The sequence below is a fragment of the Salminus brasiliensis genome, chromosome 7 (genome assembly GCF_030463535.1).
Source record: "Salminus brasiliensis chromosome 7, fSalBra1.hap2, whole genome shotgun sequence".
Classification (NCBI taxonomy): Eukaryota; Metazoa; Chordata; class Actinopteri; order Characiformes; family Bryconidae; genus Salminus; species Salminus brasiliensis.
In genome coordinates this window covers 31454368-31476732 of record NC_132884.1, presented here as the reverse complement: position 1 = coordinate 31476732, position 22365 = coordinate 31454368, and the positions used below count along the sequence as shown (strand labels likewise).

Sequence of the window (22365 nt, the reverse complement as noted above, 5' to 3'; positions counted from 1 at the left end):
CCCAATCATCGGATTCCAAGGTGCTTTTTACCTGAGGTGTGACTTTTTTACACAAAGTGTGATTAATAGCATGAAGTACTGGTAGTCCTGGTTGTTTCCTAAGTTGATACAGGTTTGGAACTTCTATTTAACAGGAACAGATGTGTGAAATGTAAAATATGCACGTTAATATACAATAGGACCAAGTGGAAAAGAGGTCACAGGACATTAGTGACCCAAGGTCTGCATTTACAGGTCAATACTCATGCCAAGCCCAAATGTTCATTTCCTAACTACAGTAGAACTGTGACAGAACAGGAGGGAATCACACCCAGGAACTAATCCTTATCTATTCTACAGCCTCTACCACTCACCCTGCCTCGCACCTGTAGGTAATGGCAGGCCAGCTCCTGATGGCATGACTTGGATTTGAGCATGGAGCGGTCCAGTGTGGCCGAACCTTTCTGGCACATCTGTCTGCTAGGTCCCAGTGTCAGAGTGGACCAGGGTCCACCCTTTCCAAAATTTCCCTCCACCATGACTGATCTCCCTCCTCCTCCACTTCCCCCTGGGCCTGGAAGTGCAGGGAGCCCCTGGTGCTTTAGGTCGTTGTTACTCTTCGAGGCTTTGAGCGTATGCTCGCTGATGGTGTTGTAGCCATGCATCAAGTACTTGGAAGCCACTTGGCTGTCCAGCCCAGATCCCCCCTGCCGGCCTAGGGTCATCATGGCCATGGGGTTTCTGTAGTTGCTGATGTCGCTGTCCAAGTCGTCAGAGCTCCAGTAGCCGGACATGTTGGAGCGCGGCCGACGTTTGGCCGTGCCCTCGCTCTTGGCGCGGTCTTTGCTTTTGCTGCGCCGGTGCTGTTTGTCCTCGCTGCTGCTGCCGCCCGAGCGCCCATTCATGTTGCCTTTGACAGCAGAGCTTTCCAGTGACTGGGATTTGGCAAAAAGTTTCTGGACGGAGTGGACTAGGTAGCGGATCTTCCCAGGGCTGTCTGTACGCTGCTGCTGCTGTTGTTTGGTTGTCTCCACGGCTGTGGTCCGATGAAACTGCAATGTGCTGAAGCCATCCCGTTGCCCTGGCAACTGTTTCTCAAACTGGTCGAGGAGGTTGGGAGGCAACCGATTCATCTTTCCCGCTCCTAGGATTGAAGAGAACAGAAAAGTTGTCTGCTTTAAGGATACTAAACTATGTTCTTTTGTTTACAACCTGCTCTGAAGTGACAGGAACTCTCAGAAATAGATGTGTAGAGATGACCAGTCTGATTTTTTCAGAAAAAATACATTGCCAGTTAAAATGAAATTTCACACACTGATGTAAAGCTCCTGAACAGACAGGATAAATACATGAAAACCACAACAGGAAAACCACAACAAGTGACTGAAATTCCTTGGTATTCCTTGAAAAACATGTTCTGTTCATGTTCTCAGACTGTTTCATAACAGACTTGCCCACCAGCAAAAGCCCTAGTCAAAGCTGTAATAATCGTTATAGTGTAGAAATAGTAAAACACAATGCCGATTTCAGAAGAATTTGGTGTTGTTCATCACTTCCAGACTCTACTAGTTTTCTCAAAAACACAATGTATTTCTCAAAAACACAGGTCAATTTAACCAACTGCCTATATATAGGGGTAGAATACAGGTGAACTAGAGGCTGTGATGGAAAGCAGGGAAAAAACACAAAGTGTGAAAGACTGTTGAGGCATATACCTTATAAAAAAAGCCTGGGGAAAAAAAGTCGACTAATTCCAAAACAGAGCTGCAAATTATGAGGGCAAAGAGATCAAACACGTCCCTATGGCCACAACCCATGGTTCCTATCTCATAATTGACAATTAACACAGGAATGAACGAAGCAGGAGCAATATAGTCAGCCTTTCTTCCTTAGAGATTCAAAATAAAGAGAGGGATCACTGCCTAAATAGCCACCTCCCCCCACCACTAGGGAGTTCATGATTTGAGACACAAAGTCCTGACCCTACCTGATATGGTAGCAGATCCACTGGTGATCATAGTGGTTCGTCCCACACCGAGCCCCATGCCCATGCCCATCCCCATGGACATGGAGGTGCCCAGCGTGCCTGTGCTGATGCCCCCAATGCTGTCTCCACCAGGGGGCGAGAAATCGCCCTGCTCGAAATGGGAGTTGTAGTGTATACGGGGGAACGTGCTGCTGGAGGACAGCTGGTTGTTGAGAGGCAGGAGGCAGTCTGGGGGGAGACCACCGGGACTGGGTGCAGGGGAGAAATGGTGGGGATCAAGCGTACCGTAATGATCCATGGCTCCAGGAAGGAGGTAAGGCGTGCGGGAGAGGGTGGATGATGTGGAGGGGGGGTACAGGGGGTCCAGGTGAGCGGGAGAGCGAGGGGGCTCACAGTCTGAGAGGTGGCGGGAGCGCTGGGGGGTGTAGCCTTTCATGGCGGAACGGGGTGACCCCCCACCCCCCTAGAGGAGCTGCATGGTTCCACCAGGGACAGACACACACCCTGGAGGAGATGTCCTATGGAAAGAAAGAGAGAGAGAGAGAATAAATATTTATTCTTGGTTTTGTTTTTGTTTTTTTGCATGACAATTGTCATGTTTGGTGACCAAAATTCAAAGTCAGAACAATGTCTGATGCTAACGTCAATTTGACGTAGAATGCTGCGGACGCTGATACTCGCTGTTAGTTTTAAGCTGTGAGGTTAAGAAACCAAAATTCAGCATCTTCCAAATGTCACATGTTGATGTCATACTGACACACAATTCAAATACATTTAGTTGTGAGATATGGAGATCAAAGCCAAACTTCTGTTAAACTTTATCTTAACATCATGAAAATACTAACATTGTTAGATGTTGATTGTTTGAAAATTGATTGTAATGTGTTAAATAACCAAAATGCAACATCTGTACAATGTTGGTAAAGAAAGGGAAGGACAGAGTGAGGGAAGTGAGAGTGAGCGAGAGCGAGAGAGAGAAAGTGACAGAGATAGAAGGGGTAGGGAGCAAGGTAGAATGAGTCATCATGTGTTTCAAACTGGCACAAAAAGGCACCAGCAGTTTGACACACACACACACACACACACACACACACACACACACACAGACACACACACACAAACACAGATACACACAAACATGTTTAATAGAAATCATTCAAAGTCTTGATTGGACACCACCGTTAATTGACTGACCAGAAAGTGTATTGATTTTGCTGAGCCAGTACCCTACTGTGCACACCTGTTAGACTGAACACACACACACACACACACACACTAACATATACACAGAGCACAGAGAACACTAATACTGCTTGCAAGCAGGCGGTGGGCTTGCTTTCATTGTACAGCTGTTTGTGATCTTTTACAGAGTGAATAGTTGGACCAAAGGGTCTCCTGGAACAGACTGTCCACCCCATAACTGACCCACAAACAACCTCACCACCTGCGTTATGTGACATCTGACTGCCAGCCACCTGCCCAACCTCACACACATAAACACACATGTTTATGGGACATACACTGCACTGATCAGCCATAACGTTAACACCACTGCTTCACAGTAGGTCTCAGTACCCCCTCGCCCCCCCCCGCACAGCCATGTAAATGGATGAGGTAGGTATTCAGTTACTCTCAGTCTCTGTCTCTCCCTGCTTCACACTGCTGGTTTCTAGATGGTAGCTTGGCATTGTGGTGCAGTAAGGAGGACTGAGGTGACTGGTGCCTGCTACCCCATATTGCGTGCCCAGACTGTCTGTGCCCTGCTACTGCCCACTTGGCATGCTGGCACCTGCCACAGAGAGAGAGAGGGAGGGGGAGGGGGTTCTAACACCATTCTATCAGTTCTCTCAGTTCACTGACTACAGTGTTACCCTCACTGGCACAAAGACATTTACATCTTTAACTCTGACTTGCCATGCAGTAATTGAGTGGAGGAACAAACAAAAGTCAGAGAGAAACGCTAGCTACAGGCTGTAAACCCTGAAAAGTCAAAGATAAATGTGTGCAATGGTTCTGAAATGTTAGTAATATGGTCCTGTCCAACATTTTAGATGTGCTCACAATGACAAATTGACTGGCAGACATTCCTAAATGTCCCAGAAAGCTGTAAAGCATCAACAATGCAGTCAGAAAAAATCTGAATGTTTTGTATTTCAGAAAATATGAAGGGTTGTTTTAGCCTTTGCTTTTTGAATATGTGAACTTGAGTTTCTTTGAATGTCAGGAAATAAAAACAAAAATACATCAATCCAAGCCAAGTGAAAAACACTGACCATCTTCATCTACAGTAGTATGTGTCAATGCGTGGATATATTAGGAAGCGAGGAAACAGTCAGTTTTAAGAAGTAATGTGTTAAAAGCAGGAATTATGGAAAATGAGCAAACATAACAATCAGAGAAACTTTAACAACGGCCAAACAGATGATGGTTAGACGACTGGGTCAGAACATCTCCAAAAAATCAGGCAGTTATTGTGGGGTTTTTCTGGTACTAAGGCTCAGTACCTACGAAAAGTGTTACAAGAAAGGACAACTAGCATTGGTCCACGAAAGCCTCCAGCACGACCCCACCCACCCCTCATACATCCGTGTCAGCAAAGAGTATAGTAGCTGAATGCAGTGTCAATACAGAGCATTAATTTACAAGAGAAGAGAGAGAGAGAAAGAGAGATTGAGAGAATTTAACCAGAACTCTAATAGACCACAGTAGTATCAGTGGGTGGCAGAGCAGAGACCTGAAGCAAAGTCTGGCTATCAGCACCAGCAACACAGGGGCAAGCAGTGTGCGTTTTCCTGGAAGTGCTGTATTCTCTGTTATCAACCAAACCTCACTGATGCCAAACTGCTGCAGGAATCCAGAGAGAGAGAGAGAGGAGAGAGAAAAAAGAGAGAGAGAGAGCATGAGAGACAGAAGAGGGGGTGATAGAAAGAGAGACAGAGAGGGAGACAGAGAGAGGGTAGGGACAGATTAAGAAAAGAAAGAAGTGTGAAAGAAAGAGTAGGAGAGAAGAGAGGCAGAGTTAAAGACAAGAGGGGAAAGGTGGAGAGACAGAGAGAGAAAGAAGAGAGCGCATGAGAGAGAGCACAAAAGTGAGACAGAGCACAAGAGCGATAGCATAAGGGTAAGAGAAAGAGAGAGAGAGAGAGAGAGTGAGAGAGAAAAAGAGAGTAAAATAGCACAAGAGAGACATAGACCGATCGCATATGCGAGAGAGGGAGGGAGGGAGGGAAGAGAAATGAACCTCAAAAGCAGCTGCATTGCAGAAGAGACAAAAAAGTAATAAATGCATTAAATATAAGAATATTAACTTTCCTCTCAATTACTCTTTTATTCTCCAACTGAAACACACACAAACATTCCCCTGTCTGCCACATTCAGAATGAAGATACAATTCAGGTACTCTTTACAAGAAGGAAAATACAGTCTGAGCTCTGCTGAAGCACAGCGCAGTCTGAGAAGTGTGATTGCTGAATAATGGAAACACATTCATTACTGGCTTAAGACTAAACCCAGAGCGATGTCTTTCAAAGCTCAGTAGATCCCCAAGTGTGCAGGGAGGAAAATAAAGAGCAGTGTCGTAAATCAAGAACAGGTCCTTTCAGTTAATTGCCTGTTTGCTGTTTACCAGCCAGAGACCGGAGAAACAATTACTCACAGAGGGACGGTCAATTAATCCCACATTAATATGAAATTAAACAGACTCCAAAACAAGATTTCATTTAGCTTTAATACTGTATGAAGCATACAGCCACAGACAGGAGCAAACACACACACACACACACACACACACACACATACACATATTTTATTATCCCTTCATCTCGTGGTGAATAATTGTTCTCCTGTCCTTTTGCCTTGTCTCTGTCATCTCTACTGCCTTGATATCACTCATCTACAGACTGGGAGTCATCCAGGGTCGTCCAGTGGCCATTTCAAATTCAATCACTCAGAGTTAGTCAGAAGACTACACTCAGGCGGTAATAATGTACAGTGTGTGTATGTGTGTGTGGGCTGAGTAAGCTTCAAGCTTAGTTTTTTTGCCGGCAGTCACCATCTGCTAAACTGTAGTAATCACACAGGTGTTTTCTGTCATTGCTAACACACACACACAGGCCACCAAAAAATAAAATAAAGGGAATCGATCAAATTGCCACAGAAGTTTTCATTTTAATGCTCTTAAACCAATGGCTGGTAATAAACCCCCACCCTCATCACTATCACTATTGTTGCACTGGGCCAGTGAACACACAAACACCCAGAGCAGTGGGCAGCCACCTCAGCACCCAGGGAGCAATTAGGGGTTAGGTGCCTTGCTCAAGCACACTTCAGCTGTGAATGTTGAGGGAGGAAAAAGCCCTGCTACTGTGCGCACTCCACACCCCCATCCCACCAGTCCAGGAGATTACACCATTAAGCTTCCGGTACCAAACCCAGTTCTTTAGCCATGAGGACAGAGCTGCCCAAGACAAAGAGACATTCAGCCAAGACATGTTTGGTGTGGTGTTTGGTTATTATCATTTTAATGATCATATCACATGTTTCTGTGTGTGCGTCATGTGTTCAATCTCTCTAACTCTATGCGTTAAAACTAAACAAAACTGTACCTTTTAAACTGATCGACACCCCTGTTTGCTTTGCGTTTTGTTAAGTTCTGATTGAACTTAAGTGAGCAAATGCTCTTCAAAACAGCGTTTCTATTTATTTGCTAAATAAATAACAAAGATTTCACAGAATTACAAGTAAGGCAATTAGCTTACTTTAAACAAAACCGTAGCACATTATTTTGGCTGTATTTTGTTTTATTTATTTATTTATTTATCTTTCTCGCAATATGTTCAAATCAGTTTGTTCATTAAAATGTGCGGGAGTTATCTGCCGAGGATGTATTCTTATTGCTATTTTCACCACTACCATCTGAACAGGAGTGTTAACCTGCCTATGGCTCGACATCGGGCCAGAGAATAGCCCCACCAGTTTCTACAGAAGTCTCTGAAGTTACTGAATAGTTCACCTTACTGTGTAATAAGCCTTGGAGAGTTAAGCGGTTAAAACTGCACTATGTAGCATTTCTATCTTAAAATAACAACTTCAATTCATTCTTGTGATGAATTAGGCATTCCGTTTGCACTGGCTATTCCTGATTCCATTAACTAATAGCCTTTTAGTACTTCAGACACCAAATCTTGGCTGATGAACATGTGTAAAGTAAAAAGCTGGGTCTATTAACCGTCCTGTAAGGCAAAGCTAATAGAGCCAAAATAGCTTTTATAGTGAATAAATGCAGCATGATTGTGCTCCTCACATTCGCCGGCTTTTAGACCACTGGAAGGAGCTCAGGGAGAAAAAGACTGACTGTGTGGAGCAGAAGTGTGTGCTTGAGAGAGATCAGTGAGCCTTCTGGCTCAAACTCTCTCTGCAGGTCGCGGAGGGCTGCACGGCTTCCAGCAGATGACAGACAGTTGTATAGAGCAAGTCATTCTCCACTCCAAACAGCAGGGGGTGCCAGGGGGCAATGCATAACATTTAACATGCAAATTATATATTGTACACACACACACACACACACACACACACACACATTCATCCATATTGGCCTTGTTCTTATCAGTCAGGTGATGACAATACAAACAAACCAACTAAACACACACAGGACACACTTATGATAACGGCGGCTTTAACTACAGCTGTCAGTGCATATATATATATATATATATATATATATATATATATATATATATATATATATATATATTATAATAATTAATAATTACGAATAAAGAGTCAAACCCAACCATAAAGAAGTGACCATAATCGAAGCAACCATGAACTGACATGCTGTCCGAACACACCACAGGCGACTTCGTCCACTGTGATAGTGTGACTAAGCAGTACATGTAAACTTAGTGGGGACCTGTTATCATGGGCTAACGTGCATGATGCTAACTGTCACTGTGTTTTCACCAGCTTTCATTACAACGCTAACATTTTGGTAAGTATTATAAGTATTATTTAATTTTACAAGTGTAGAAGTTTAAATTCAGCACCACCATGTTTTCAACACTTGTAACTGTGTGCTAAGCTGAACCTTTCCTCTGGATGAGATCAAACAGGAAAATACCAAAGCGGACGTCACGAGCAAAATCCAAAGCTGACAGAAAGAAACCATGAATAGAAAAGGCTTGAGAAAGACAGCAAAGCTGAACAGCTTTAAAAAAAACTGGAAAGCAGTGTTGCTTACAGCTTCAGCGATGACAGTGCAGACCAGCCAGGCCTTAAGAGTAAGAAGCAAGCTCATTGGATTGGATTGCTTTTTTTTTTTTTTCTTTTACAATATGGCAATATGGTTGTATTGAAGTGACTATTAAAACAGCATTAAGTAGCATTTTACTTAACACACTAAATTTATTAAGGTTCATTATTTAGTCACTAGTCCTAATGCAGAAAACATAATGAATTATTTGGTAACTGTTTAGTTTAGCACATTTGTGGCATCTTACATGGTTCTGTTTAAGGGTTTATGACGATGATGCTAATTGTGGCATATAATAACATTTCTATGCATACAGCATATAGCATACCAAAAACCGCACTATGCAACTTAAAGGTAAGGCAGAAGGACAAATGCTTGCAAGGAATGCGTTACGCTGTGTATCCTGAGTTATATTCTTGTAAAATCTGGTAAAGTTCATGTTTCACTTTAGGGACGGTTCTGTAGCTCAAAGCTAGAATTTCACTTCCCGACTGTAGAGAGGCCCAGGAGCAAGAAATGCCAATTCTTGCATAATGCTGCTTTAAGATGGGATGCACCGATAAGGAAACTGTTGGCCCATGTTGTTATCCAATATTTATATTGATAAAATGAAGACATTTCGATGTAAGTGAGCACCGGGCTATTGATAACAGGGTTGTGGGTTTGATACCCGGGCTCGGCAAGTTGCCACTGTTGGGCCCTTGAGCAAGGCCCTTTACCCTCTCTGCTCCCCGGGCGCTGGAGTTGGCTGCCCACCGCTCTGGGTGTGTGTGTACTCACTGCCCCTAGTTCACTAGTGTGTGTGTGTGTGTTCACTACCACAGATGGGTTAAACGCGGAGGACACATTTAGCTGTACATAGTACAGTGACAAATACAGGCACCTTTACCTTTACCTTTTTTATATTTTTGCTCAGTAGCCCACAGCCCACCTATACATTCTACCCTTCTGGATCTTTTACTAACCAATAACTATTTAAAAAATATCAGTCAAACCTAAACATCTGTCCGATTATGATATGAATCCAATACAATTGCGCATGTCTACTGTTTTTGTGGATTTATCATCAGGTATATTTTTCACTCATTTAAATCTGGAGTAGGTTATTCATTTTAGAAACATCCTTTATTTGTATTCCTTGAAATACTCTTTACATTCTGACTGCAACCTATAAATCCAACGCTCTGACAACATCTGTGAAGGCCACAGGACGGTAAAAACTGTGGAATGATTGGATGGATTAAATGTTAGCAAGCTAGGTTTACAAGAATTGGAAAGACAGTTCCAACAGCTTGCACTGCCACAGAAATAAAGAGATAAAGAGAAAAAAGACAGAAGTAGAGAAGACTTTGAACAAAAGGAAGCTGGATAAATCTCGGTGTGCTGACGAAACCTGAGGGAAATAAAAGCCTAGTAAGTGATGCCATGGTTTCTATTGTTCTGTCAGACAGGTAAAGATTGGGTTTGGTTTGTTTATTGGGGAATTTGTTAGTTTCTGGAATAAAACTTTCAGTTGGAGTTTTAAAAAATTAGATTCTCTTGAGATAGAAAGCAGAAGCTTGATGTATTGCATAGACATTCAAGATGAAACAGTTACCAATAATGGTAAACCAAGGTGAAATTCATGATGGCTAATATGCCCATTGCAAATTTTAATTATCAGTAAAACCATGGTCAATTACCATGCTTTAGAAAACAGCAACCAAAACGCTAACAAATTCAGCAACAGGCCTCCAGAAGCAACCTTGTCAGCACAGCACGCAACATGGGTCTGTTTTGCATCAGGTGAAAGATGGCAGAATGCAATGGCAGAGCTTTTGAGATTTTTCAGCTTCCTAAGAGGACCAATTCTGAGGCTTGGGAACTTCGGAATGTGGGAAAAGTCCTGGGTTTTCAGTTTAAGTTGCTAATAGTTTGTCAACAATGTAAACTGAACATTTTTTGTGTTCAAACTATTTAAACCCGATGCAAAGTGTAATCTGTACATAGGAAAGAGGGAGTGATTGGAGCCTTGGGAGAGTAAACGCTCTGCTTGCTGCTTTTTTTTTTTTTTTTTTTTTTTAAAGTAGACTTTCAGAGAAAGTAGGAGTGTTTCTAAACTTCATGTTTATTTTGAGCACATTTTAGGTTTGAACACATTTTTGGCACGTTTTAACAATTCCCATGATACCATGGTAAGTTTGCCCACTATAATTATGATATTTTATTTTCATTGTTGAAGGTTCTACACATTTCATCTACTCCTCAGTCTATCCAACCCATATATATCAATTAAACCACATAAATGGCCAGTGTTGATGTAAACCACCAACAACGGTATATGTATCTTAAAGGTACAGTAGCAAAAACAGCTGTTTAATTCAAACACATAAAAGGGGTTGGAAAATGTCATGTAAAAATGAATTATGACTCTTATTGGTACATAGACCCACACAAATGTCACTGGTGAATCTCAGTCCTCTATTTTCCATGTAGTGACCGAATAACATGCCTTCCTATATGGATGCAAAACAAAGCTCAAGGCTCGGAAGGAGCCCCTGTGGCTCATGCTCATTCTGTCTGCTGTGTGCTACAACTCTCTCGGCTGCCTGGGGAACGATGCAGCTTTACAGCGCAAACTCCTGACTGCGGGGATGCCACATCTATCCAACAGCACTTCATGCTGAGTATATGTGTATGTGTCAGATCACGTCCCTGCAGCAGGAGTGCATGCGTGCACACATACAAACACACACACACACCCCTACACACAGCTGAGCAGCATCATTTGAGAGCTTTAGTTTGTCACAGTGTATTTCTGTCATACAGCAAAGAACCCATCTGCTCCTTTCGTGTTCATGTGTGTATGTCTACGTATGTGCACATGTAATGGAGAGAGAAAGAGAGAGAGAGAGAGAGAGAGAGAGAGAGAGAGAGAGAGAGAGAGAGAGAGACGATCGGACACACATGACAAAGGAAGAAGTGCTGGTGCTACGACAGCAAGTAAAAGTGCGAGAGATTCAAAAAAGCACAACACAAAAGTGACAGGGCTAAAAGACACACAGGGAAAAATGAGTTATAAGGACAGGGCAGAAGGAAGCACTCGGCTACCATATGTTCTGAAAGTTTGTGTGTGTGTGTGTGTGTGTGTGTGTTATGGTGGAGAGAGAGAGAAAACAGAGAGAGAGAGAAAGAGAGAGAGAGAGAGAGATGCTCAGTCTAACCTTGTCCTAATTACATTCTGCAGTGGTGCCATTTATTGCCCTATTTCCATAGCTCTAAATATACTTTCTCTCTCTCTCCCTCTCTCTCACACACTTTCTCTCTCTCTCTCTGTCTCTCTCTCATTCTCTGTCTCTCTCTCTCTCTCTTTCTCTCTCTCTCACTCTCAAAATAACAAAAAAAGAGATCAGAAGATGTCAAGCTCCCATCACCAACAGTGCCATTGTATAGAGTGCAAAGCATATGTAATAGGAGTGACACATTCATTGTTTCTAGTTAAGTTATAGGCACAGTAAAAACTGAGGGTATGAGGAGAAAGAGGTTTAGGGCTCCTTCCCTTTTGATGTCCTGGAAGAACACCCTGTTCAGACCAACCCAGGCCTCTCTACTTCAGCTCTTTAGACTTCAGTAAACTCATAAATCTTGGGGGAAAAGTAGGGGGTGAGTGCCTATTTGTTTTAGCTACCTTTCCCCTGTCTGTTTATCTCAGGTTTTAGTTAGTCGTATTTTTTATGCAGATGTTTTGTTTGTTGTTTTGGCATATATGCTCACCCTTGCAGCAGGATTTCCTCCATAAATTGACAATAGTGGTTATACAATAAAATAGTGGTTCATACAATTACGCAGTATCTGGTGTTTGGTCTGGCAGAGGGTCTAGGGAGAGAGAGCCCACTCTCATTTTCTGTTAAGGCCTGACCCTCGACCAGGGCGTAATAATTTGATGCTCATTTGTTTGGCAAGTTGGGTGTCTGTACATAATAAGATATACAAGAGAGCAAACAAAAGATCTAGAGTTACATGCAGTGTGATTCTGGAATCAGCTGCTGGTCTCTGTCAACATTAAGTGCAAATGCCAGTAAATCAAACAATCAGAATTAAACACAGAAAATCAAAAACACACAAAAATGTAAGTGTTTAACCCTTGTGTTGTCATAACCTCCTCAGAACCACCAGTGGTTTCTGTCTTTTTCCCCCTACTGTTATGATTCAGGTACATCTTAGCCAGTTTGCATTGCTTTGCATTCTTCAGGGGAGCTTTAGGGGTTAAGGGTCCAAAACAACCCACTACAAACAGCAGAAAGAACGCCCTAAATGATCTTTTCTTCAGTTAGAAATTTGATTACTTTTCAAAAAGTGACCCTAATATTAGAGAAAGTGAACCATCACATTTTACGTGTACAAGGCTGTATACCACAAGGGCAAATAAACTGTCTTTGGGTCATTTTTGACCCTTCGGACATTGGCAATGCAGTACAGAATGTTAATACTGCACAAAAGTTAAAAACTGAGTATAACCAAAGCAGTCAGTCACTGGATTTCAACATTATTTGGCAGACCACATCCATTAAATGGCCTCTTCGGCATGGTTTGAGACGAGTGTGATTTATGCATGCAGATTACACGATGCTAACAGATACATTACAGCTTCAGCCAGTTAGCTAGCATTAGCTAGCTACATTAACCTAGGCGTTGTACTGCAAAACTGATGAGCGGAACTGTCGCATAAATATTATGAGGCGCTGTGAACCTCCTGCTCCTGATTGAGCAACAATGCAGCCTTAGTTACCCTTTGACCTTCAGTGGAAAAGAGGCCTATAGGTGGTCCGGTTCCAGACCTGAATGAATCTTATTGCAGAGTGAAAAAAAATACTACCTTCCGAATCTGTCTAAACTTTATGTGATTTAATTTAATTTCCTGTGGTCCAATCACAGAGAGAAAAAACTATGACTGTGACATGACTAGCAGTAGCAGTGTCCCTCCAAAAATGTTTGCTAATGCACGACAGTAAGCTAAAAGGCTGGTTCATATCTAGCGTGGATGCAGACAAGGTGTGCATGCAGTAGTGCTTGATGCTCATACCTAATACGACAGTGAAAAGCATTTATTCTGCCTGAGATAAGTACAAAGTTAATGTTCCATTGTGAGACCAAACATGTACATTTTGAACAAAAACAATGTTACGTCTTTCTCTTTCAAGTAAACTGAATAAGCTGCCATTAGAAACTCAGGATGTGTATTTGTTTAGCTGGATATCTCAGGAAAGATCCAGCTCTCAATCCTCTTTCAATGTGCTTATCTTTTCTGAAACAAGACTAATGAAATTTTAAGCATATCGGCCCTCAGCTAAAAGGCTTCCAGGAAAGTGTAAAAAAAACTGTCCCCTAAAGCCCCCCCTTCCCTTTTTATCTTCTTTTAACTTAGTGGAGAGATATCAGAATCAGCATGACATCCTTTTATCCACCGCAAGGCTTAAGGGTTAGGAAGAACCACATGAGGCGTGTCTACTGCATCTTTACCAGGGGTGCTTCTGTTTGTGTGTGTTTGCTCATGCTGTACTTTTACTGCACAAATATATGATAGGTTCACTGAAGGAGAAAAAAAGGAAAGTGAATGCAGATAATTTTCTTTAGTAAAGTAGAGAAGTGTACAAAAGTCAGAAAGGTACTTAAGTGCAATGAATCAATTTCATAATACGCTTTAGTCATAATCAGTAGAAAACACACACACACATACACAAAGATGCAAAACGCCACCCCTCAGGGAAAAAAGCACAGATCAAAATAAAATGAATAACAAAAGAAACAAATTAAAAATTAACAAGATGACGACACACTTTCCAGAAATGTAATAACAGCAAAATTTAAATTCATTAAAAAGGAAGTTCAAAATATCCTGCATCCTGCCCTCATGGGCCCCAGTTTCTGGTTTCATCTGTTTGCTTATGTTTGTTATGTGTGCTTTAGCATGTGAAACTGAGTATGTTTTGGTCTTCCAGTGATTTGTCCAACAAAAGCATGCTGATCAATTACACTAAACGCCACTTTTGGACAAAAAAGTGGCCAAAATTGACAGGAGAAAACTTCAATAAAAGTCAATGCAAAAATATGTTATTCCAAGTCATTTTGCAGCATTTCTATTGGTCCATTCATCATTAAATATTGAGACAATGTAAAGAACAACTATCAGATCCACATTATGTCAAAAAGTAAAATCAGCAAAAATGGAGATACAGGGTTTTTGCCATTACCCAACATTACCCAGTGACATTTCCCAACCCAAGTGGTTGAAAACTAAGTTATTCAGTTTTGCTGCAGCTGTAACTCCTGAAGATTTTTTCCTTCATTACATTGAGGTGGGTGGCAACATTCTGACTGTTGATGCTCCCACTGGGCGCTGCAGCTATTGCAAAAAAAGCCACTGATTGGGTGTGGGAAAATGTACTTTTATGCTGCTATGTTTGCCTGATTTTTCATTCATCCTATCAGCTTCTGGCTACAACTATGTACAACGTATGTGAGCTGCTTGTTGAACGCAAGTAAAGGCACATGAGATTGAATGTAAAATTAAGGCCTGCTCAATGTTACGTTCTGCTAAAGCCTGAGTAGACTGATAAATCACTGTGCTGATCAGTTATTTATCTCAGTGTTACTGAGCTCTACTAAAGCCTGAGTAGACTGATAAATCACTGTGCTGATCAGTTATTTATCTCAGTGTTACTGAGCTCTACTGAAGCCTGAGTAGACTGATAAATCACTGTGCTGATCAGTTATTTATCTCAGTTACTGAGCTCTACTAAAACCTGAGTAGACTGATAAATCACTGTGCTGATCAGTTATTTATCTCAGTGTTACTGAGCTCTACTAAAGCCTGAGTAGACTGATAAACCACTGTGCTCATCAGTTATTTATCTCAGTGTTACTGAGCTCTACTGAAGCCTGAGTAGACTGATAAATCACTGTGCTGATCAGTTATTTATCTCAGTTACTGAGCTCTACTAAAGCCTAAGTAGACTGATAAATCACTGTGCTGATCAGTTATTTATCTCAGTGTTACTGAGCTCTACTAAAGCATGAATAGACTGATAAATCACTGTGCTGATCAGTTATTTATCTCAGTGTTACTGAGCTCTACTAAAGCATGAATAGACTGATAAATCACTGTGCTGATCAGTTATTTATCTGTGTTACTGAGCTCTACTATAGCCTGAGTAGACTGATAACTCACTGTGCTGATCAGTTATTTATCTCAGTGTTACTGAGCTAATAATACATGTATGTACTGCCTGAATACATTTTAGGCCTCATGTCCCATCTCTGGCCATAACTACATAATTTACACAGCAGTTAAATAGCAGTTACTGAATAATTCTGAAATAGTTTTTAATATTTTATGTTTTAAGATTATTAGCATGTCTAAAAGAGATATTTCCAAGCTACTGCCTACCTTTTTAACCAATTACCAATTACCAAGTCACCTCTGTAGAGACTGCTAGTTAAGTTAACAGAAAGGCCTGTGTAATAATAATCTGTAACCTAAGGATAGGGCCAAAATATCAATGACAAAAGTGGATGAGGATCACGCTGCAGATAACCAGTGAGTGTTTCAAATGGAACTGAGGGCTTACGTCACATGGACCGAGGGCTGACTCTATTTTGGTGTTCTGGGAGAAGAGACAAACACTGGGGTAAACAAGAGCTCTGTGTGTGGATGTGTGTGTGTGTGCATGCACATTCAGTCAATGACAAGTTTGGATGACATATGCCCAAATGCATAATGTGTGTGCATACGTGTGTTTATAAGACATTTTACCACTATATTGAAAAACAAATCCAGGGAGGAGTCTACTCCTGAACTGGCTCAGAGGCCGTGCTGTTGCCAGTAATACTCTAATGGATGCCTGTCAAATGTGTCGACACAAGTGGAGATATTTCCATGGCAACCTCTGGATTTAATGCCTAGGTTTCTCTCATGCGTGTGGACACACATGTGTGTTGTTGTGCTGTCCAGCGTAGGGGTGTGAGTTCAGCCCACCAGTGACACTCACGGCTCATCTTACCAAATGACGAATTTGACACTGCATTAAATGATACTTCTTGATGTCTCTGACACACAAGACAGGGGAGCGGGAACACCTACTGCAGTGCACTGTACTTACATTTGGAGTTCATCATACAGGTGCCAGGGCCCAAATGAACTGTCAGTTCCCTGTTGAAAGAGACACAATGATTTATTAGCCTGTAGAATGAAAGCTCTGAATGCCGCCATCAGCCTTAAACAGTTTCATTCAAACCATCAGCCTGCTACATTACCCCGAAATGACTGGGCTGCTGGCCGAAATGTGGAGGTTTTGTGAATTTGTTAAAGCAAAGGTCCAAAACGATCAATTGTACAATCTAGTCAATATGGCAAGACATCAGTGTCTGAAGTCTGAAGTTATCTTCTTTAGTTTTAGTTACAAGGCTATCAAGTCATTGCCGCTTATTTCAGAGAATTATAAATATATAAGGTAAGGTAATCAGAGATGATAATTGTACAAATTACATTCCTGAAGTATCACACACTAATCTTTAACCACAGTGAGCTGTTTATATGTTTCTGGCATTGTATGACCTACTGTTATCTATAAAAATGGACAAATTCATACAGTATGGCTGCTCCTACTGTTTTTGGTGATTCTACAATAGGGTACCTTTTGGGTCTGGTAAGGAAAAAAGATATTTTAGGTGCCCTAGAAGGGAAAACTGTATTTACATTGGCACAGTTGAATAATAAGTCCAGGACACAGAACTGACAATGAACCTAAAACATTGTCTCTTCAATGAAAGAAAATCCAGGATATCCAAAATCAAAAGGGTTGTAATTAGGGCCAATTGGCCTCAGGGCCAGGTCTTTGGGTACCACTAGCAACAAAAATAATTCCCATTATATTACTTAAAATATAGACATTTAATTCAAATACTTCATATTCATTTAGACTTTATTAAACATTGTTTAGCATAGGTCATCTATTATAGGTTATAAAAAATTCCCACACCATTCACTAAACTTATCTGAACACATTCACACACATTCAAACACATGTCTATAAGACAAATACTGAACTCACATTTTCAGCAGGAAGTTTCATCATCTGATTTTCCTCATTGATTATTTGGGGACACTGACTCTGATACTCTCTGCTACCGACTGACACAACATTTTTATTTTACAATTTCCATTTCAAAATTTATTTCAGGTGGTTAGCACTACTGAACCAAGGATGGCCTATAATGCCAATGGTTTAACATTATTTTTCATGTAAATCTGCATGTTTGGAAAGTGTGTTTAGATATTTTTGTGATGTATTTGTAGCATTTTTTAAATTATCTTTTTTATTCCTTTGAGATCTGCGTATCCAAGCATTATTTAGCGACGCAGTCATCACCATCCATAAACATGTCTTGTTGCCATGGGAGTGGTTTGACGACTTAAATATATGCGACTAGGCCACAATGCGACTGCTCCAAAATGGCGTCTGTTAGTGTCCCAGTTTCATCATTCTGTTGCCAGCGAGAATAGAAACAAAAGAGCCTTCTCGGCTCAGCCCTGAATATTTGAACAAGGACTATTAACTCGTCTTCATACATATTTAACACTACACTGCAGCACCTTTAAAGTTTCACCAGGGACTTGTCAAAGCAAAGCAGCTGACTGTGTTCATGTGTGTTGTGTGTTTGTGTGTGTGTCTGTGTGTTTGTGTGTGTGACTCTATGGGGGTTGTTTTATGTGTTTGTTCCAGATTAGGCTCTCTATACGAGCACCTTTGGAAAAAAAGATCCATATTCTAAAACTAGCAATATTTATATTCATTGTGCAATGCTAAAAATACAATGAAAAATGGAAATGATATACTCACTGAGTTCACTAGGGTAATGCATTGTTCATAGAAGTGGATGTGAATGTGAGGAGAGAGGACTAAGTGTGTGAGAGGTAGAAGGGAAGGTTAGTGTTGTATGAACAGGAATATTTATGAAATATACTAAAAAATATACTAAAAGATTTTGGCTGTTATTATAAAAAGGTTGCATCTCTCAAAGTGACCCTAGAACGAAAAGCTTTTCCTTGGCATAGTTTAATATATGGATCCTCCTTTAATAGGAAATCCAACATAACCAAAACAGAGTTGGAAAACAGGCCAATTCCAAAACCCTAAAACTGTTATGTAACAGTTCTCACTCCAAAATGTACATAAACCTGGCCTACTAGAGAAAGCACTAAAGCTACAACACAACAATCACTTCAGGAGAATATGGTGTTATTGATCACCTCCAGACTCTGCTTGTTGTGGGAACATGGGTTGCTACCTGAATCAGGCCTCATAAGCACAGCTTTTCCTGTGCCAGTTTCCACAGAAAGGGGAGTTCAAACTAGGCACCATGGAGGATCCACACTAGGCTAGAGGCTAATGCTAGAAATATCTGCTCACTCGAAAACAAGCTACTTCAGCTGAAGCAAGCTGGAGCTAAACACACATCACAAGGGAAAGTACAGGCTGTATTTTGTTTGTTAAAACTTGAGAAAGCCAAACCCAGGGAAGTGGGTGGAGGCAAGGCTAAAAGCTAACTGGCTACAATTTATCTAGCTTGCTAACAGCACACGCGCTGAGAGGACACAATGAGAGGATAGCAACACTACAGAATAATTACAGTGTTTCTGTTACAGTGGCAATGCTATAATGTGCGGCTTCTGTGAGCTGTCATAGTGCTGTAAACCAAGAGTTTTTTTTCCAAGCGCCTCCGTAAAAGGATAGTCAATGTCTGAAACTGTGCCCTATTTACTATCCCCTACAGGAGAAAATCCAGATCACTACACAGAGCACTATTACAGGGAACAGAATTTAAGGTCGTATACGATTGTGTGTTAGCTCACTGCTATGCAACAGCAGAGATCAATGCAAATCATGTGTACACCACATATTATAAATAGACACAAAAACTACAGAAATAGGCCACAGTTTTGGACACAGCTGTGTATTTCTTTTTGAGGCAAAATAACACGGTTGTTAATGTGCTCGTATAACCACTCATGAGGATTTTTTGGCCCAAACTGTCACATTTGTGTATCACATGTTCTCATATTTCACCTTTAAATGCAAACTTTAGAGGAGATCAAAAAGACATGCTTAATTTTAGACTTTTCTTATTAGTCTATATGTTAGGAAGTGTTCACATAACATAAAAAAATGTAATAATGAAGTCTTTCTATAACAGTGACAATATATGATGTAGTTTCTCAGCATGTGTGTATGTGTGTGTGTGTGAGTGTGGGCGCCTACTGTAATAACTGATCATATAAATCATCCCACAAACTTAATTAGGCTATTGATTCAAAAATAATAAGGAGGCCATAATGAGCAGAATAAATGAATCAGGCAGACAGTGATGACAGGCCACAGAGATTGCTTCCTATTCACCACAGCCAGGATAAGTAATCCTATTTTAGAGTCAGGGCCATGTGCTACCAATCAAGTGCTAAGTGGACTCATACACACACATACACACACACTTTCTCAGTCTTCCACACACTCTCCCTCACCTCTTTACTTCTTCTCTCCCTCTCTCTCTCTCTCTCTCTCTCTCACCTCTTTAATTCTTCTATCTTTCTCTTGCGCTCTCTCTCTATCTATCTCTTTATTCTTTTCTTCTCGCTAAGTAGACTCACACACACGTACACACACAGAGAACGAGAGAGAGAGAGATTTCTTCTCTCTCTCTCTCTCTTTCATTCCTTTTTTTGTCTCTCATCTCTCTCTCTCTCTCTTTCTCTCTCTGTTCTCTCCTCTCTCAGTCTCTCTCTTTTTCTGTCTCTCTCTCTCCTCTCTTTCTCGTTCTTTTATCATCTGACACTCTCATTTCTCTCTCTCTCTCCTCTCTCTGTCTCTCTCTCTTTCTTTTTCTCTCTCTCCCCTCTCTCTTTCGTTCTTTCCTTTTTTTGTCTGACTCTCTCATTTCTCTCTCGCTCTCTCACTGCTCCTCTCTCTCTCTCATCTCTCTCCCTCTCTGTGGACTGTTTCACAGGGGCTTGGTCAGCAGTGGAGGATGGTGGGTCTATAAGGCACAGCGATTAGTAAGCAAAATGAAGCAATCCACTTCATTTCTCTGATTGCTCTCTTAATGTGAACACATTAAATGTCACTCCATTTTCTGCTTGATTTTACTTCATAATGACGTAGAGCGAGGCACATCTGAAAGACCAGCGAGAGAGAGAGCAATAGGTGGAGAGAAGGTACTGATAAATGCAGAGAAAGAAGCTGGGGCAGAGATAGGTGGTCATTATTATCGTTATTATAAATAGTCATTGTTATATAATGTATATGAACAAATAGGATATTAGCCCATGTTTGGATGTTGAGTCATCATCTATGGTTTCAATAAGCTCATCTCTCTCTCTCACTCTCTCCCTCACACACACACACACACACACACACACACACAAACTTGCATACACAGTACAACTAGAGACTCATTTACTTAATGTTCCAAACACTTTTCACAACTTATTCACAACAAAGTAACAAAACAACAAGTAATGAAGGCGCTGCAGCGACACATAAGACTGCAGCAATGTTCCATGACGCATGAACCCATTTCACTAACGACTAAACATTCAGCAACATTCATTTACATCCCACCTTAATGTAAACATTCATTTACATCCCACCTTATATTAATCAAGCAGGCAATATTGCCCAGCAAGTACGATTTAGAAAACAGGATGTGTGGGAGAGACAGGCCCTGTTCAGACCCGCCACTAGCATCTGTCTCTAGTGATCTAATCTAATCACAAGTGGACAGAGAGACACCAAACACCGCTCACACCTGGAATGTCCTCTGATTTGTTTCCAGTCAAATCTGGAGAAGGGAGCCACACAAATTTACTTAAGCAGTCTTTTGCTGTTTTATAAATGTCCCGTGAGTCCAACATTTAGACCATGAGCTGCTGCACCGTTACACTACATGTTTACACTGAATACTTTCGTTTCTATCTTCTATAAAAACATGTATCTCCAAGATGGTGGCTTTACAGGAGAAGGCAAAAATGTTCTGAATGGAAGTCAATGTAAAAGAAGAGTTTATTCCAAGTAATTTAGAGCATTTTTATTGGTCTACAGTGTACAGAGCAGCTACAGGGTTCAATATATATATATTCCCAAGCTCTTGCATGGGAACTTCAGACTGTGTGTGTCTGCAATTGTTGTACAGTTTGTTGGAGAATCAGAACAGTGCTGAAAGGGCATCATGGGTAAGGTATTTTGGGACACTGCAAAGCACGGCTGGATGATTATGCATGCTAGATACTTCCTGAAGTCCATCGAGAGAGACACAAACTGGATTAGATAACAGGACAGCAGTGTAAAAACTGGCACAGACCCAGCTGTGTGTGTTTGTATGTATGTGTCTGTGTGTGTGTGTGTGTGTGTGTGTGTGTGTGTGCATGTGCATGAGTGTAACAGTGAACACATAGGCCCAAAGGTCTCATCCTTACTGACTGCATACAATACCCAAGAGTGCACAGAGGGCTTTGTCAAGAATAATCTTCAGTCTGTGTTCTTAAGATAAACGCTTACGGCCTTTATGTATGTTGATCTTGGAAACACTCTAATGCTCATATTTACTTTTATGAACCCATTCATTCACCTTGCATGGTCTTATTCACAGGACATTTACAACCTTAAACAAAATCATAGTACGATGTCTTACAGAGGAGGTACAGGAGGATAAAGGCTTTATTAATAGACTGATAGCTCCTCGGGGCACAAGGTGTGTGTGTGTGTGTATATACATATACAACCTGATCAGCCATAACATTAACATCTCTTGCCTAATATTAAGTAAGTCCCCCTTGTGCCAGCACACCACTTCTGACCATTCAAGGCATAGACTCCATCCACAAGAGCTCTGAAGGCATCCTGTGATATCTGGCATCAATACATTAGCAGTAGAAGTTCTCCAAGTTGTGAGGTGAAGCTTCTCTAGCATCAATAATCCTTAGGAGCCTATGACCCTGTTGCCAGTTCACCAGTTGTCCTTTCCTGAACCACTTTTGGTAGGTAATGACTACTACATACCAGAAAAACCCAATAAGACCTGCTTGATGCTTTAGAGATGTCCTGTCCCAGTCGCCTAT

General features: G+C 41.2%; 1 protein-coding gene across 5 annotated transcripts in view; it reads right to left on the bottom strand.

Moving 5' to 3' along the window:
• Positions 1–22365, bottom strand: part of dlgap4b (discs, large (Drosophila) homolog-associated protein 4b) — a 152204-nt gene that overhangs the window by 42572 nt on the left and 87267 nt on the right. For 3 of the 5 annotated variants that reach the window (XM_072684597.1, XM_072684600.1, XM_072684598.1), the window contains 3 exons: positions 16355–16404; positions 1967–2484; positions 354–1123 (listed from right to left, as the gene is read on the bottom strand). In XM_072684597.1, the coding sequence (XP_072540698.1) occupies positions 354–1123; positions 1967–2402 (1206 nt within the window). In that variant the 5' untranslated portion in view covers positions 2403–2484; positions 16355–16404. The remainder of the gene's footprint in view (positions 1–353; positions 1124–1966; positions 2485–16354; positions 16405–22365) is intronic. The other 2 variants (XM_072684599.1, XM_072684601.1) reach the window with 1 other exon arrangement.